The sequence below is a fragment of the Marmota monax genome, unplaced genomic scaffold (genome assembly GCF_021218885.2).
Source record: "Marmota monax isolate L192 unplaced genomic scaffold, Marmota_monax_Labrador192_F-V1.1 WCK01_AAM20220418_F8-fsc00097, whole genome shotgun sequence".
In the NCBI taxonomy this organism is placed as follows: Eukaryota; Metazoa; Chordata; class Mammalia; order Rodentia; family Sciuridae; genus Marmota; species Marmota monax.
Genome location: NW_026694162.1, coordinates 2,481,083 through 2,498,930, shown reverse-complemented (window position 1 = coordinate 2,498,930; position 17,848 = coordinate 2,481,083). Strand labels below are relative to the sequence as shown.

Here is a 17,848-nt window from a genome sequence, read left to right as displayed (position 1 = left end):
AATATATGCTATTTACTACTTGAAATTTGTAACCATTTTAAAATACTAGCTTTTACAATGCTATTTTAAAATAAAAATATACTTCAAAAAGCCATTTGCTCTTTTTGTGTACTTCATTGCTTAGAATTTTTATTTTTAGAATAGAGTGTATTTAAAGATCACTTTTACTGTTGAATTTGACAGGCATGGCAAGAGGCCAATCTAATGAGCCCAAAGGGAGAATTTGCAGAGTGTGCAGGTTAAAGGAGGCTTGGAACTGACTTTCCATGAAGAGTAGGCTATCCATGTTCATTCCTGCTGAGTGGAAATTTGCTTAAAGTTGACTGTTTTCTTCCTTCTGTACCATCTGATTCCAATCTACACTTGTCTTTTATAGCTAGAGACAGTTGGATGGCAGCTTAACCTTCAAATGGCTCACTCTGCTCAAGCAAAACTGAAATCTCCTCAAGCTGTGTTACAGCTAGGAGTGAATAATGAAGATTCAAAGGTAAGAAATGGTGTCCCTTTGAAATATGATGTTTTTGTTTGTTAGGTCTTATAATTTATTGATAGCAGAGTCTTTGCTCTTTGGATTTAAAATTTAAACATGAATCAGGTGAATTAAATAAGGATTAATAAATTGACAGATCTTTACTTGTGGCAGGTTTTGATGTCAGATTTAAATATCATGTCTTTATGTATCTGAAGAAGTAGCCTATCTTGAAAGGTACCTTTTTTTGTAAAAACATTTTTGTTTTGGTGCTGAGACCTGGGAATGAATTGTATGAACATTTTATAATGTTTTCTTTTAAATTCTACAAAGGAAAAATTTGGCGGAGATCATGTAAAATTACAATTTTAAAGTTTTAGGTATTTGTGAATATTGCTGGGTGTTTTACGGTTTAAACTGCATATATATGGTATAGGATCTATTATTTGCTGTTTCTTATATGAGTTTATCTCATTTTAAGATAAACAGTTGAGATTGAAGTGCTATGAAAGATCTGAGGAAGGAGATATTGTTTACAATGGCTGAATGTGATTAGAGAAGAACAGCATTTATGATGGCCATTGAAGGGTGGAAATGATACTTCTTTGGCAATGTTTATTACAACATTCTTTGGCAGTGTTTATTACATCTTTCACTATTGTTTATTGCATTATGCACATATCTGTATTTAAAAAACTGGAACCTGGGGCTAATCTAAGTTATATGACTACAAAATTTTATGCAATTTAGATCTTATGTGTAATTTATTAGTTTATTGCAGTGTTTCAAAATGTCATTTCATGTTTTTACTGGGAAGTCATATAAACTTAGTGGTTAAAAGTCAAACTGGTATATTATGCAAGTTAAGAGGGGTGTAATCTTGGTTATGGTACTTAATCTTTGTGTCAATTTCTACACTTATACAATGGAGATAATTGTTTCTATTTCACATAATTTTTGTAAATATTTAATGCCTAGTGTATGTAAAGTCCATTGCTTGCTATTATGGTAAGTGCTCAGTAAGTGCTGGCTACTAACATCATCAGTAACACTTTTGAGGGTTTAAATAAATAAACAAATACCCTTGTTTTAGGCCAAAATTCTCACTAAATTTATTTCCTAATGAGATTATTACTTTTTCTTTTCTAATTTCTTGATTCTTACTCCCTTTTTTTCCTTGATCATATTTTTAATATTTATGCTTTCTGGGAATTTGGGAGGGAAAGGACAGCCCACAAAGTCCCTTTTTCTTCTATGAACTGGGGAGGCATTTCTTTAAGTTTAGGAAAATGATCTGGAATGCCCTGGTGTAAACTGGGCTATTCCATGAATAGAATATGTACATCTGTATGTACACACATACTCAGAGTATCTTGTTTTATTCCTTTTGACTACAGTGTGTTAAGTTTGAGTATAAATTGCTGGAAGCATTTTATAGATTGGAAGCATACTGTTTTGACCATATATTGGAGATACTTTAAGCATTATGACTTTGCAGTGCTTGACTTTGGGATGCTCAAGTCCTCCCTGCTCCTTTATTATAGCTTCACAATATGCCTATGTATCTGTTATATTTTTAGACAGAGGGAATGAATGAGTAATGCTTGTAATAGAACAGCCATATTTTAAATTCATATTATTCAGGAAGTCAATACAGATGTGAAGCTCAACTCATTTGAGATATGGGCTTTGAGTACATTTATGTTTTTCTGTGTTGCTATTTTGAAATTTTGAATGAATATCATTATATATGCACATTCATTAGCCTTATAATTATTAGTGCTACAGCACCATTTTCATTAACAGACACAGGAATAATAGCAGCACCCAAATATACAGGATATGTCTTTTTCATCTTCTATGCAGACTTCAGTGACTTGTTGTCTGTATTGCCTCTCTTTTCTATGGCATTGTGTGGATTTGGGTTTTATTGCTTCTGTCTCCTGAGCAACGGACACTGCCAACCTGCACAGAAACATGCTACCTTCAAGTGATGCTGTGACCTATCTGTAAAGGACAGTTAAATACTACACCTGTTTCGCTCAGTGAACTGCCTTCTAGAAGTTTTGCTTTTTTCTTTTGTTTACATTTTCCTGTTTTATTACCTGTATTCTATTCTTCATTCTCTTACTTCATCCAGCTCCTTGATGTTAATTTTTGCATATTAAGGACCATGTATTTCTTTTCCCCCCAATATTTGTTGTTTTAGTCAGCTTTATTTTGTTTCTGTGATCAAAAGACCTGACAAAAACAATTTTACAAAAGGAAAAGTTTATGTGGGGCTCAGGGTTTCAGAGCTCTCAGTCTATATGGCCAGCTCCATTGCTCTGGGCCCAAAGTGAGGCACATCATGACTGACGAAAGGGTGTGGAGGAGGGAAGCAGCTCAGGACATGACTATCAGGAATCAGAGAGAGAGAGCTCTGCTCAACAAAGACAAAATATAAACCCCAAAGGTACACTCCCAGTGACCACCTCCTACAATCACATCCTAATTGCCTACAGTTAACACCCAGTTAATCCTTTTAGGTAGATTAATGTTCTGGTTGGTTTAAGGCTCTCATAACCCAATCATTTCACCTCTGAATGTTCTTATATTGTCACACATGTAAGTTTTTTGGGGACATCTCATATCTAAACCATCACATTTGCTTTGTGCAGAAATGAAAATTCAGAATTATTGACAGATTGGAACATTAAATAAAAAGAAACAAAAAGAATATTAAATAAAAATAATAAAATAAAATATTAAATAAAAAGAATATTCTGTCATGGAGCATGTTTTTCAAACTAATATTTTTAGAAAGGAAGATTAAAAAGTACTGTTTAGTTTATGATGCAAAGTACTATAAAGTACCAAATTGGTGTTTAAGACAGGAAGCATTAGACTATTTTAAATTTAAAAGTATAAAATTCATTTAAATTTAGTTATCCTACAAATATGCATATATTAAACTGCTTTGGAGAGCATTAGCGTCAGGGTAAATTGTAAGAAAGTATTTTGATATTGTTTACTTTTGAGCTGTTGAACTGAAAACTTACTGTAATTCACTGAAGAGTAGTTTCTAAGGAGCTCTTTTTCTTCTTTTTCACTTCCAACATTCACATGAAAAATGTAGCCTACAATGAAGGCTACATTTTAATTGCTATCATACTAGATAACATTGTTGGACTGTGGTCTCCTTTCTCTTAGAACATTTCTGTCTCAAGGTTTTCCTGTTTTGCTACTAATTTTATCATGAAACTGGGTGATTGTAGCTTTCCTACAGTATTTTGATATATTTTCAGGTTGTTTTCAGTTAATTGTCTTAGTGTTTGTCTATTGCATTTTTGCAAAATAAGATTATTTTCTTGTTGTACATATACTTCAAAACAAGTTTTCTGAAGTTTTTTTTTTTTTCCTCTGTTCTTTTCCTTCTTCTTTATTTTTTTTATTTTTTGGTTTATTTCGTTAGAGGGCAGTAGAGCGCTTTGCTTACCTAACCTTTTCAGGCATTCAGTGTTATTTGAAATAACATTCAAAATAACTTGTGAAGTCAGTAGTTATGGGAAATGCAAAGTGTTTGCATTTCTAATCTGTATATAACAATAGATTTCTCTAGTTTCTATCAACAGAATTAATGCCTATTAATCAGATGTGGATAGAGCAAATAAATGAAATCATCTTAATTCAGCTTTTGTTAATTTGTATGTGATCATTTGCCAAAATGAATTTTTAAAAAAAGCCTTCTATAGTATTGACTTTTTCGTTACATTCTGTCATTTACAGTATTTTCTTTATGAGAAAAGGGAATAAGATAATTCCCAAGAAAATTGAATAGCTCTATTAGGTTATAGTTTAACTAGTTCCAGGCTAATTATAGACTGTTGAATTTTTTTTTTTGTTTACTTATAGAGAATATGTAACAAATATTGCTAACTCTGAATGACATCAGTACTTTAACTTTGAATGTTCTAATGTAAATATTAAAAGCATTGAAATATTTACACGTTGCTCTTATTTCATATCCATCAATGCAATCATATTTAGTTAATATGAGGATTTAACAATTTATCGTATATCTTTTAAGAAAGAATTATTGTGTTTCATTTTGCTTTTTTTCTTTTGCAACAACTGGGATAAAATTACCTTGATGAGATCTTTCATTTTTCTTGATGCTAAAAACTGAATTATACTTAGGCTGTGAAAGGTACTTTTTGGACCAATAATTATGACTTTGAGTAAACTTAGATATCTTTATACCAGTTTCTGAGGTAAAGATCTTCATTTTTATTTCCAAAATGTACAATTCATTTTATTAAGAATGAAAAAAAGGGACTTTTTCTCCTGTTTACTTAGTATTAGACATGATATTATCTCTTAATGCTTAAAATATCCTTTCAGGTATGAATTGTTATTATCTTTACTTTATAAATGGAGAAGTAGAGGAAATACAGAGGTTAAATAATTTTTCCAGATTTGTCATTCAAATATTTATTAGGTTTATTTCAGAGTCCTGTGTTGTGTTATCTTCATTGGTAGGGTACTATATCATTTTACTTATTTAATAATTTAGTACTTGATCCTATAATATGAATACATTTCAAGATGTTGAATACATTATAAAATGCAAAGTTTTGTTATTATTTTTCTTAAATTAGAGTTATTTTGATTCTACATTTTATTTTTCTCTTCTTTTTATTTGATTAAGGTGAAAAAATTTTACATTTTTAGTGAGACACTTATTTACTGTTATGTAGTAAGTAAAGTAATATATGATATCAGTTCTATTGAGTCTACGTTTATTAACAAAGGGCTATATTACATCACTGACAAAGAAATGTGCTATATTACTTGAAGAGAAAAATATCCTCAGATTTATTTGGGATAGATGTCTCAAAAAAATAAAGTGTGCTAGTCAAATCATAAACTCTTATTATAGAAATTGAAATATTTAGAAATTTTTTGTTTTTATATTGGGGATTGAACCCAGAGTTGCTTAACCAGTGAGTCATATCCCCAGCTTTTTTTCATTTTTTATTTTGAGACAGGGTCTTAGTAAGTTGCTTAGGGCTTCCTTAAATTGCTGATGCTGGCCTTGAACTTTTGATCCTCCTGCCTCAGCCTCCTGAGTCATTGAATTATAGGTGTGCATCACCATGCTCATCTCTTTAAAGGTAATGTTAGAGGCTGGCGTTGTGGGTCAGTGGTAATGCACTTGCCTAGCATGTATGAGGCACTGGGTTTGATCCTCAGTACCACATAAAAATAAATAAATAAAATAAAGGTATTGTGTCCAACTACAACTAAAAAAGTATTAAAAATATTTTTATTGCTGCATTGTAGTTATAATAGTGGGAATCATTTGACATTTGACAAGTATTTTATTCTTTTTCATGCTATAGTATATGGGATTATTTTCTTGATTTCTTTTTCATATAGATCATTATTTGTGTCAAAATACAACTGATTTTTGTTTCTTGAAATCTTTTTCCTGCTACTTTACTGAATTTTTAATTTAACTGTGTGTGTGTGTGTGTGTGTGTGTGTGTGTAGTTTCCAGGGTCATGTCATCTATAAACAGGAATAATTTTGTCATCCTTTCCAATCTGGATGCCATTTATTTCTTTTTCTTCTCTGATTGCTGTTGTTACTATTTACTATGAGGAACAGAGGTGAGAAGAGCAAGGATCCTTGCCTTGTATCAGATCTTAGCAGAAAAGTTGTTGTTTTCCCCTGTTAATTATGATGTCGGCTGTGGGCTTTTTACAAATGATCTTTGTTACATTGAGGAAACTTTCCTTCTGTAACTAGTTTATCCATAATTTTTATCATGAAAGAATGTTGTACTTTGTCACATGACTTTTTTTTGCCTCTATAGGGATGTTCATGTGGTTGTTATTTTTTATTTTATGATGTGTATCACAATGATTGACTTGTGTATGTGTAATCGGCCTAGTATTATGGGTATAAATCTCACTTCATAGTGTATAATATTCTTTCTGTAATGTTGAATTCAGTTTGCTTATGTTTTATTGAGAATTCTTTTCATTAGTGTTCATTAGAGATATTGGCCTGAGTTTTCTTTTCTTGTGGTGTCTTTTGACTGTTTTTTTTTTTTTTTCCATACTTGAATGTTAGAGTCTGTAAACAAGTCAAAATAACACCTGGCATTTTGCCAGGGGAATGTTAGAGTTCGTAAACAAGTCTGGATGGCGCCTGGCAAAATGCCAGAGGGAGTGGTTTGTGAAGTAACGCCAGCGAGCCATGAAGTGTGGAGATTTCTTATTGGTTGACTGATGTATCTAGTGTATGCTAATAAGATAAGCTGTGTGGAATGTATAAATACTGCTCCTGTCCTGCAATAAACGGCTTCCACTCCTGCTGTATCAACGTACACAAGTTATTCATCACCCCCCGGTTATTTTGCTGCAGCCGGACTGCGGCACATACTGGCCTCAGAAAATGAGTTTGGAAGTATTTTCTCTACATCTAGTTTTTAGGAAGAGTTTAAGGAGGATCGGTATAAATTCTTCTATGAATGTGTGGTAGAATTTAGCTTCATGTGAAGCCATGAAGATTTTTCAGTACTGGTTGTGGGTTTTCTTTGTTGTTGTTCTTTTTGAGGATTACTACTTGAATCTATTGAATTTTTCTATTTTCTAATTAGTTTATTTCTGCTTAGATCTTTGGTAGCTCCTATGCCAACCCTGCGTTTAGTTTGTTTTTATTTTCTAGTCTTATGACGTGTAAAGTTAGGTTGTGTATTTGAGATATTTCTTTTTTAAAAAATTTATTTTTTAGTTGTAGTTGGACACAATACCTTTATTTTATTCATTTATTTTTATGTGATACTGAGGATCGAACCCAGGGTCTTGCATGTGAGAGGCGAGGACTCTACCCCTGAACCACAACCCTAGCCCGAGATACTTATTTTTTAAATGTAGTCATTTATTGCTCTAAGCTTTCCTTAGACTGTTTTTGCTGCTTTCCATAATTTTGGTAAATCATGTTTTCATTTTTTCTCATTTCCATTTTGTTCTCTCCAACATTTTTTTTTTTTTTGATGGTGTTGGGTTCTAGTTTCTTTCCATTGTTGTTGTAAGAGATACTTTGTATAATTTTGCTTTTCCTAAATTTGTTAAAATGTGTTTTTGTGAGCTGGTCATGGTAGTGGATGCGTGTAAACCCAGGTACTTGGAAAGCTGCTGCAGGAGGATTTTAAATTCGAGGGCAGCCAGGGCAACTTACTGAAACTGTCATGAAATAAAAAATAAAAAAAGTTTGGTGGCATAGCCTGGTTGTAAAGCACCCTTGAGCTCAATCTCCAGTACTTCAAATTAAAAATAAAATAAATTGTTTTATGACCTAACACATAGTTTATCTTGGGAAATGTTCTGTATGCATTTAAGAAAAACATGCATTTTCTGCTTTCAGAAAAAAAGTTCTGTATATAAAATGTCTGTTAAGTCCATTGGTCTATAGTTTTGTTCAAGTCTGATGTTTGTTTTCTGTCTGGATCATCTATTGAAAGTATGGTAATGAACTCTCCTATTATGGTATTGTCGCCAATTTCTCCTAGATTTTTCAAAAATTTGCTTTACATATTTAAGTATATATGTTTATAATTGTTATACCTGTGTATTGAATTGATTCTTTATCTTTATGTAATGATCTTCTTAATCTCTAGAGACAATTTTTTATATAAAATCTGCTTTTTCTGAATAAGTATAACCACTCCTGTTTTCTTTTATCTCTTGTTTACACTGAATAGCTTTTTCCATTTCTTCACTTTTAACTTATGTATTTTGTTCAATCAAAACCATGTTCTACATACACCATAAGATTGGATTTTGTATGTTTTTCTTTTTTACCTGTCCGAGATTTTGGATTTTGTATGTTTTTCATATAATCATCCTGTATCTTTTAATTGGTTAGTTTTCCCATTTGCATTTATAGTAATTATTGATAAGAAAGAATTTATCATTGCCATTTTATTACCTATTTTCTGTTTATCTTGTGGTTCTTCTGCCCTTCTTTCTCTCTCTCTCTTTTTTTTAACATTCCTTTCTTCCTTTTTTACCCCATTTTTCTTAGTTTGATTTCTTTCTCTTTTTCTTTTGTGTAATTTTTATGTTTTTTTTTTCTATGTTGTCTGGAAGCTTATATAAAATACTTACATTATTTCACTTTAAACCGATAACTTATCTTACACGCAAGAACTTTCTGCTTTTTGCCTGTCCTCTTTACATATATTATCGATGTAGCAATCTACCACTATTTGTGTTATGTATTCATTAATATAATTTAGTTGTAGTTTTTTAAAAATACTTTTGATTTCTATAAGATTATAATTGGTTTGCCTACCAATATGATCATAAAATATTTTTTTTGTGTTATATATATTTATATAATAAATATATATATTTATCTTTGCCAACAAGTTTCATATGTTGTTATATTCTCATGTCACTGTTTAATGTCTTTTTGTTTCAACTTTTTGAGTTCCTTTTGGCATCTGTTTATTGTTTATTTTAATAAGACAAGTCTGGTGGTAATATTCTCCCTTGGCTATTACTAGTGTAAGAAAGTTTTCCAACTACCTTTCTTTTTTATGTATTTTCTTTAGTTGTGGATGGACACAATACCTTTATTTTGTTTATTTACTTTTATGTGGTGCTGAGGGTCGAACCTAGTGCCTCACATGTGTGAGGTAAGCACTCTACTGCTAAGCCACAACCCCAGCCCTCCCTTTCATTTTTGATGGACAGGTTTGCTAGGTATAGTATTCTTGGTTGACTATTTAGTTTTTCTGTATTTTTAGTATATCAGCTAATCCTTTCAGATCTGCAAAATTCTGCTGAAAAGTCTGTTCAGAGTCCTATGAGTGTTTCCTTTGTACATAACAAACCATTTGTCTCTTGCTACTTTTAAACTTCTGTCTTTAACTTTTGATAGTTTTATTATAATGTATCTCATTATGTACCCCAAACATTGTATTTTAATTGATCGAATATATATAGTGAATTTATTTCTGCATATTCTCTTGATAACTTAAATTTACTTTTGTTACTAAAATAACTGCACATTTTTATAATAAAAATTCAGAAAGGTTAAGGGAAAATATCAATTAAGATCAGATATAATTTCAATACTTATACCAGTGTTATGTTTGCCTATATATCCTTCCACTTGTATTTTTTTTGTACATCTGTTAACTTGCAAGTGATTTTTAAAGATAGTCATATTCTCATGTCTTATGAAAAAAATTAAAATTTTATTATTAATTTTTAATACTAGATATGGCAACAAGAATGCAATCTCCCAGTTATCCCCCACTCCTTGTTATATACCCAAAGGACTTAAAAGCAACATACTATAGTGACATGACCACATCAATGTTTATAGCAGCTCAATTCACAATAGCTAAGCTGTGAAACCAACCAAGGTGCCCTTCAACAAATGAATGAATAAATAAAGTGGTATATATATATATATATATATAATGAAATATTACTGAGCCATAAAGAAGAATGAAATTATGGCATTTGACAGTAAATGCATGGAACTGGAGAATGTCATGCTAAGTGAAATAATACTAGATGAAGATGAAATATAATAGCAAGTGAATGTATAGAAAGTACTTCTTATTTACAAATTTCATTTTTAAGGAATATTAGTTTTATTTTTTAAAAATTCTTTTATATTTTTCTAAGCTCACACAAGTTATTTATATTGTAGAAAAATTTTTAAAAATTCAAGAAAGTAAGTAATATTTACCTTTAATCTTACTTATAGGTAATCATTTTGAATGATATATTTAATATATATATTTTCCCAATCCATCCATTGCAAACTAATTTTCTTTCTCAATGTAGCATTATATTATAAAGATCCAGGCCATTGGGCAGGGGGGGTGTGGCTCAGTGGTAGAGCGCTTGCCTCATACATGTGAGGCAATGGGTTCAATCCTCAGCACCACATAAAAATAAGTAAACAAAATAAAGATATTGCGTTCATGTATAACTAAAAGAAAATTAAAAAAAAGATCCAAGCCATCCACCTTATAAGAAAATAATACCCCAATTTTAAATGCTGCTTCTTCCTTAGTGAAGACAATGCAGTGTATGTTCCAAAATAACATGTTCCAAATTCTCAACATAAAACAAACAGAATTGTACAAATTTATTTTTGGAATTAGCAAAGTTTTATGGAATTTTCTAACCAAAAGAGGTCTTTTATGATTTGATAATGGGTTGTTAATATAATATTAGATCAACAACAAAAGAGAATATATAAATACAACTTTGTCAAATGGAAAACTTTTGTGCATCAAAGGACATTATCAAGAAAGTAAACACATAACCTACAGAATGGGAAAAGATATTTTCAAATCATATATCTGATAAGGAATTTGTATCTAGAACATATAAAGAACTCTTACAACTCAACGACGTAAAGATAACCTAATTTAAAAAATGAACTAAGGACTTGGATAAGCATTTCTGTCAAGAAGATATACAGATGGCCAACAAACACAGGAAAAGTTACTTAACATCATTTAGTATTAGGGAAATGCAAACAAAACCATGATGAGGTACCATTTCATACCTACTATGATGGCTATGATTTAAAAAAAAATCAAAAGGGATGTAAGCCTGGCAAGAATGTTGAGAAAGTAGGGTCTTCACCCATTGCTGGTAGGGAAGTAAAATAGTATTTCGGCTGTGAAGAGTTTACTCATTCCTAAAATTTTAAGCACAGAATTACCATATGATTCTATAATTATATGCCCCAGAAGAACCAAAAATAGGGAGTCCACAAGCCCATATGCATGAATATTCATATAGCACTATTCATGATAGCTAAAAGGTGGAAATATTGTCTCAGTCCATTTGTGCTGCTATAACAATATACCTGAGACTGTATAATTTATAAGAAACAAAATTTTATCTCACCATTCTGGAGGCCAGGAAATCTGAGTTCAAGGTGCCAGCATTTAGTGCCCAGTAAGGGCCCTTCCTCCTTAGTTCTCACATGGAACAAAGAGAGTAAACCTACTCCCTCAAACCCTTTTATAAAGACCCTAATCCCATCCATGAGGGCTCTGCCTTCATAATTAATCATCTCCTAAAAGCCCTACCTTTTAAGCCTATCACTCTAGTGATTAAGTTTTAATATATGAGTTTTGGGAGACATATTCAGACCATAGCAAACCCAAATGTCCTAATGGATGAATGGATGAATTATAAAATATATATTATATATGTATATAAAAATATATATATATAAATATATATTATATATGATATATATATATATATATATATATATACACAGAATATTACTGAGCTATAAAAAGGAAAGATGTATTGATACATGTTGTTACATGTATAAACATTGATGACATGCTAAGTTAAAGAAGCCAGACATTACAGTTCACATATTGTATGATTTCATTTAAATAAAATGTTCAGGGAGGGAAATTCATAGAATTAGAAAGTATATTAACAGTTGTCAGGGTCTGAGGGAAGGGAGGAGGAGAGCGAGACATTAATGGATATTTATTTTTGGGGTGATGAAAATGTTCTGGAATTAGATTCTGGTGATGGTTGTAACAACATTATGTTTGTTTTTGGAAGCCGTGAATTGTACACAGACTGTAAAATGATTCAACACACACACAACACTTACCCCTTATAAATATACAACAACCCTTTAATTTTACTGATAGAAAATCTAGTCTCAGTGAGGTTATAGTTTGTTGGTTGATATTTGACACAGCCAGATAAGAACTTAGTCTAAAATAGTAGAATTAATATAGGTGAGAAGTGAGAAGATTGCGTTTTATTTTGCAGGCTTTGTTTAAGAATCTGAATCTTTCTATGGCAAATTTCCCAATTGTAAAATGTAGATAGTAATACTTGCTTCATAGGATTATTGATAGAATTAAATGAGATAAAGTCTGTGAAATGCCTATGGTAGTGGTTCTCACATTGTGGGTGTCTAAAGTTAATGTTAATTGAATTTGAAATGCTATAGTTTAACATTATGTTGAGAAGACAAGTTATTCTGCAAAATAGTTTTTAGGAATATACTATCTTAAAGAAGAGTTGGATATTGTCTTGGTGGATTATACCATAGTTTGCTTCTAGGAAAAAACTGTTCAGTACTACAGTATCGTGTTTTGTAAACTGATTATTAGAATTGAGACTGAGTTATCTGTAGCTATTATTTATAATAAATCACTGTTCCTTTTTTCGCAATTAGTAGAAATAATTCTCAAATGAACATAGAGGAAGAACACCATTTCTACAAATCTTCAGGGGTAGTATGGCAATGTGCCAACTACAAATGTAGTCTTATATTAAATTATCTCTGTTTGATATCACCATCTTCAGTTATGCTTTATATTTACTTAGTAGTTTTCAGTTACAGGGCTCAAATCTCTATAAATTTGAGCCTCAAATAGTTCAATTAATCATTATTTTTTTGGTAAGAGAAGAGGAGAATGGTCTTATTTAATTGTCAGTGATCTATTAAGAGAAAAAAATGGTTTCATCAAAATATGGCCCCTATTACAGCATGGTCTTATTTGAAAGTGAGAAACCAAAAGTTCTTTTGCCTTTTGTGAATGATGGTTAAATGTTTATCCCCATTTTAATTTGAGTGTTCTCTGTACTTTTCAACTGATTGTTTGTTTTTTTATTTTGCCTCTTTTAATTCTAAAGTACAAGAAAATATGAAAATTCTATGTATGTAGTTTTTTTGAAATATTTAAATTTATCAGAACTTTTTGCTGTAGACAGATAAGTACAATAATTTATAGATGTCTTACGTTTGTCATTGTGTATTGTGTTTCCAGTTACCATCCAGGTGTTTTAAGTCAGCATGGTACTGACTATTTAATAATAAGACTTCTGCCAGATGATAGTATTCTTATGCTTCTTTTTTATGATACCCATGTCCTTTGTGAATAAAATACTACCTAATCCTATATTTTGGCTACATGTTTTTTATGAGTGGTAATCTTCAGAGGAATAAAAAAATAAAGAATTTTTTTTCCAAAAAACAAAAAAGGTAAAAAGAACGAATTTTTGGAGATAGATATTATATAGGTTAAGAAGGGAAGGGGCATTGGAATAGGAAAGACAGTAAGATGAATCAGACATAACTTTCCTATGTTCATATATGAAGACATGAGTAGTGTAACTCCACATCATGTGCCACCATAGGAATGGGATCCTAATTATAATAAGTTGTACTCTGTGTATGTATAATGTGTCAAAATACACTCTACTGTCATATATTATCTAAAAAGAACAAATTTAAAAAAGAACAAGTCTAAAAATAAAAATTAAAATGACTTTATTACTAGTATTTCTTAAAAATGATAAACATTCCTCAAGAGTGAAAAAGTAAACTTATAAGTTGTCTTGGGTCAGTTAGTGTGTGACAGGAACCATTTGGAGATTGAAGGGACATCTGATTAATGAGTGATATTAATAAAATTTGCAGGCAGCTGTGCTACCTCATTGTGCTACCTCTTTCTGAGTGGGTAAGGCCAAAGTCGAGGGTCTTGATAGGTGTAGTGCAAAAACTGTAACACTATACCTGATACTACCATGTTAAAATGATCCAGAAAATAATAATAATAAATAACATTTACTCCACAATTAAAATGTGCCAATATGTATTATTCTGTGTGATTTTGTATTTTTTCTCATTGGTCTTTTCAAGTTAATAAGTGAGTCACTCTTTTAATTGGTCCAGAAGGACTGAAAATAACTTATAATTTAATAAAGTAGGCATTGTGTTTCCATGGTGATGACTTTGCCACTTGTCTTATGTGAAGTCCCTGGATCCTCAAACCCTATTTTCACAGTTTTTATGGTATTATCTTGTTTTTAAATACTTTGTTTTGGTAACTTTTAAACTCTCCTGAAGGTAGGTAATTTATGTCCATTTGCCAAGTGTTAGAAGAGAAAGAATGACAATAAAGGATTGGGTTGAGAATCATTCCTGTTTTTTCCTAGTAGGGCTTTCTGGGTGATGGAGTACTTATAGTACTAGAGATGTAGAGAGTTTTGGGAGGTAAAAATGAATCTTTACTGAATTTTTCCAGATTACAGATACACAAATTTCAAGTAGGTGACAGGTCAACTGACATTTTGATTGACCTGCAGAAAGTGATAAATTCATAGAACATAGAGACAGTTTATTCTTGAGAGAGGGAGGGAGTCCTTTAGGAAAAGTACACATTGGTTTCCATCATAATATTTCTGAATAAGTCCATGACTGCCGTATTATTTTTTTAACAGTTTGTTGAAACAGTTTGTAATTTCTTTAGTTAAATATTTGGAATACATATGTGTGTCTTTTAACATTGGAATAGTCCTTAGCACACATAAGACCTGGAACCACATGAGGCCTTGGCATGCATTGACTGAGGAAATAGCAGATTGACTTTTTTTTTTTAAATTTCATATGCACTTTAGGGTTTACACTTATTTAGCACAATAGTGAACTTAATTGTCTGAATTAAATAATCTATTTCTGTTAGCTGCACTTATAGCTGAATTCATACATGTGAATCATAGTTAAATTCACAGAGATTAAATATCATGTTACTCCACTGTATTAACTGATAATTGTTGTACGTTGTCCTCCTAATGTTTTGTTATTTATGCATTTAGAATCTTCTATTCTTTCCCATTTCCTAGAATGTAATCGTACTACTGTGTTCATTAAGAAAGTCTTCTGCCTGTTAAACAGTTTCCTACCGATAGTATCAGAACCTGTTAAGAGAGAGAGAAGGTTCTTAAATATAAACTCATTGATATTCTGTATTTGTTAGATAAGTATATTCTTGTAAAAATCTTGTAGATAAACAGGCATTCTATGTGTCCTAGTGAGAAAAGGATAGGATAGGATAGTATAAGTGCTAGGTTAATTTTAAAATTAATAGAGGGAGAAAGGTGAGTATGTTGACCTAATGAGTGCCTCTTTTGAAGAATTCTAGCATGTTTCTTCTATCTCTTTGAAATATATTAAGCCGAATTCTATTGCTGTCAGCCAAGTTATTTTTAATTTTATTTAGATTCATATATGACTGCCTCCTCTGGTTTCCACTCTTGTAGGCTTTCCTTACACTGCTTTAATCATAGGAATTTACCTTCCTTTATTTTAGTAGCCTTAATCATCCATTAATTTTTCTTCATTTTAGACCATTAAAACATATCACATCATTAGTATAAGAGACTTTGAAGTCAATTATGCTAATAAATTAAGATCCTAATTTTTTAGAACTATAATATTTAATTTATTTTATTTTAAAAAGGTCTGGCTATAAATTATAATTCAGTTTCTTTTTTTCTTCATATTGATAATATTATAGAATGTGCTTAGACTTTATTATGTATGTCCTGAGACAAGTCATTTTACCTGTCTGATTTTTGTACATTCATACATAACATGAAGAGTGTGAGTTAAGTGATGTCTATCATCCAGCACACAAACACCTCTATATTACTATTTCTGACAGATATCGGAGAATAAAGTAGTGATGGACTGAGGGTGGCATTGGGATGTAGTCAGAAATAGCACAAGCTTTGCAATTACACTGTGTGCCACTAAGGAAGGAACCCGAGAATCTTAAGGTCACCTTTCTTATTGAGGCCCAAATTCTGATCTAAAAGTTGGGATGGTAATAGCTACTTCATAGACTTTTCACAGAATTAAACATAATTGCAAAATGTAGACGTGTATATTATAGTGCATTTTCTTTCATTGATATTTTTCAAAGGTGTAAATGACTTTGAGAATTTTTTTAAAACAATACAAGTAACAATGGTGTCCTGGGAAAGAACTTTCAGTAAACTGAATGTAGTTAAAAATGTAAGATTTCACTTGGTTGAGAGAATTTGTTTAGCATGCAATTCTCTGAATTAAAAATATGATAAGCAAAAAAGGGGGTTTTTGAGAGACATCCATACTCTTTTCCATAATGGCTGTACTAATTTACCTTCCTACCAAAAATGTATGAGTTCTTCTTTCTCTGTATCTTCATCAGTAATTTTAAAAATCATGGTCATTCTAACTGGAGTAAGATGACAATCTCATTGTGGTTTTTGATTTGTATTTCCCCGATGTTAATGATGTTGAACATTTTTTTCATATACTTGTTGGCTATTCATATTTCAGATAATGTTTATTCAGATAATTTGTCCAATGTTTAATTGGGATTATTTGTTTTTTTGTTTAATTGTTTGTTACGTATTCTGGATATTAATCCCTTATTGGATGAATATAATTTGCAAATATTTTTCTAATCCAGAGGAAATCACATAACTATTGATTTTTTCCTTTACTGTGCATAGGCTTTTTGTTTGATATAATCCTATTTGTCTAGTTTTTGCTTTTATTGCCAGTACTTTTGGAGTCTTAGCCAAAAATTTTACAACTATCATATGATTGAACATTCTAACCACTGAAAACATATCCAAAGGAGATGGAAATCATTCTATCAATGAGATACCTGTATATACATGTTTATTGCAGTATTATTCACAGTAGATAAGATATAAAATCAAATGAAATGTCCATTAAACAATGAAGTAATATTAAAGTGTGGTGTATAAACACAATGGAATATTATTCAACTGTTAAAACAATGAAATGCTGTCATATGCAGGAACATGGGTGAAACTGGATTATGTTAAGTGAATTGAGCCACACTTAGAAAGACAACTACTGCATATTTTTAATTCATTTGTGGAAGCTCAAAAAGTTGATCACATAGAAGTACAAAGTAATATAGAGGTAACTAGAGCCAGGAAGCGGATAGGGGATTTGGAATAGAGAGAGGATAGATAATGGGTACCAAAACATGGAGGGAAGGATGTAGCTCTCATGTTGTATAGCACAACATGGTGATTATATTTTGCAACAGTTAATTATACATTTCAGAATAACTGGAAGAGTTTGAAGGTTCTAGCATACAAAATTGATAATTTTTGAGGAGACAGAATTGGTAATTACCCTGATTTGATCATTAGACATTGTACCACTTAAATAAGTTCAAATATTGTATGTAAAATTTAAAAACAATTTTTTTAGTTGTTGATGGATACAATACCTTTATTTTATTTATTTATTTTTATGTGGTGCTGTCAAACCCAGTGTCTCACACGTGCTAGGCAAGCACTCTACCACTGAGCCACAACCACAGCCCTGTATGTCAAATTCTTAAAAGGTAGATTTAAATATATTATTGATGAGTTTGTCTGCATAGCTTAGGTAGAATTTTCTTCATTTTTAAGGCTAAATATATTACACACACATATGTTCGTGTATACATGCACACACATGTACATTTTTCATTGTTAGACATGTTGCTAT

The 17,848-nt window shown here is 31.1% G+C and overlaps 1 protein-coding gene across 1 annotated transcript in view; it reads left to right on the top strand.

Moving 5' to 3' along the window:
• Nucleotides 1-17,848, top strand: part of Commd10 (COMM domain containing 10) — a 204,713-nt gene that overhangs the window by 31,827 nt on the left and 155,038 nt on the right. The window contains exon 5 of the mRNA XM_046465860.1: nt 377-487. Coding sequence (XP_046321816.1) covers nt 377-487 — 111 coding nt within the window. The remainder of the gene's footprint in view (nt 1-376; nt 488-17,848) is intronic.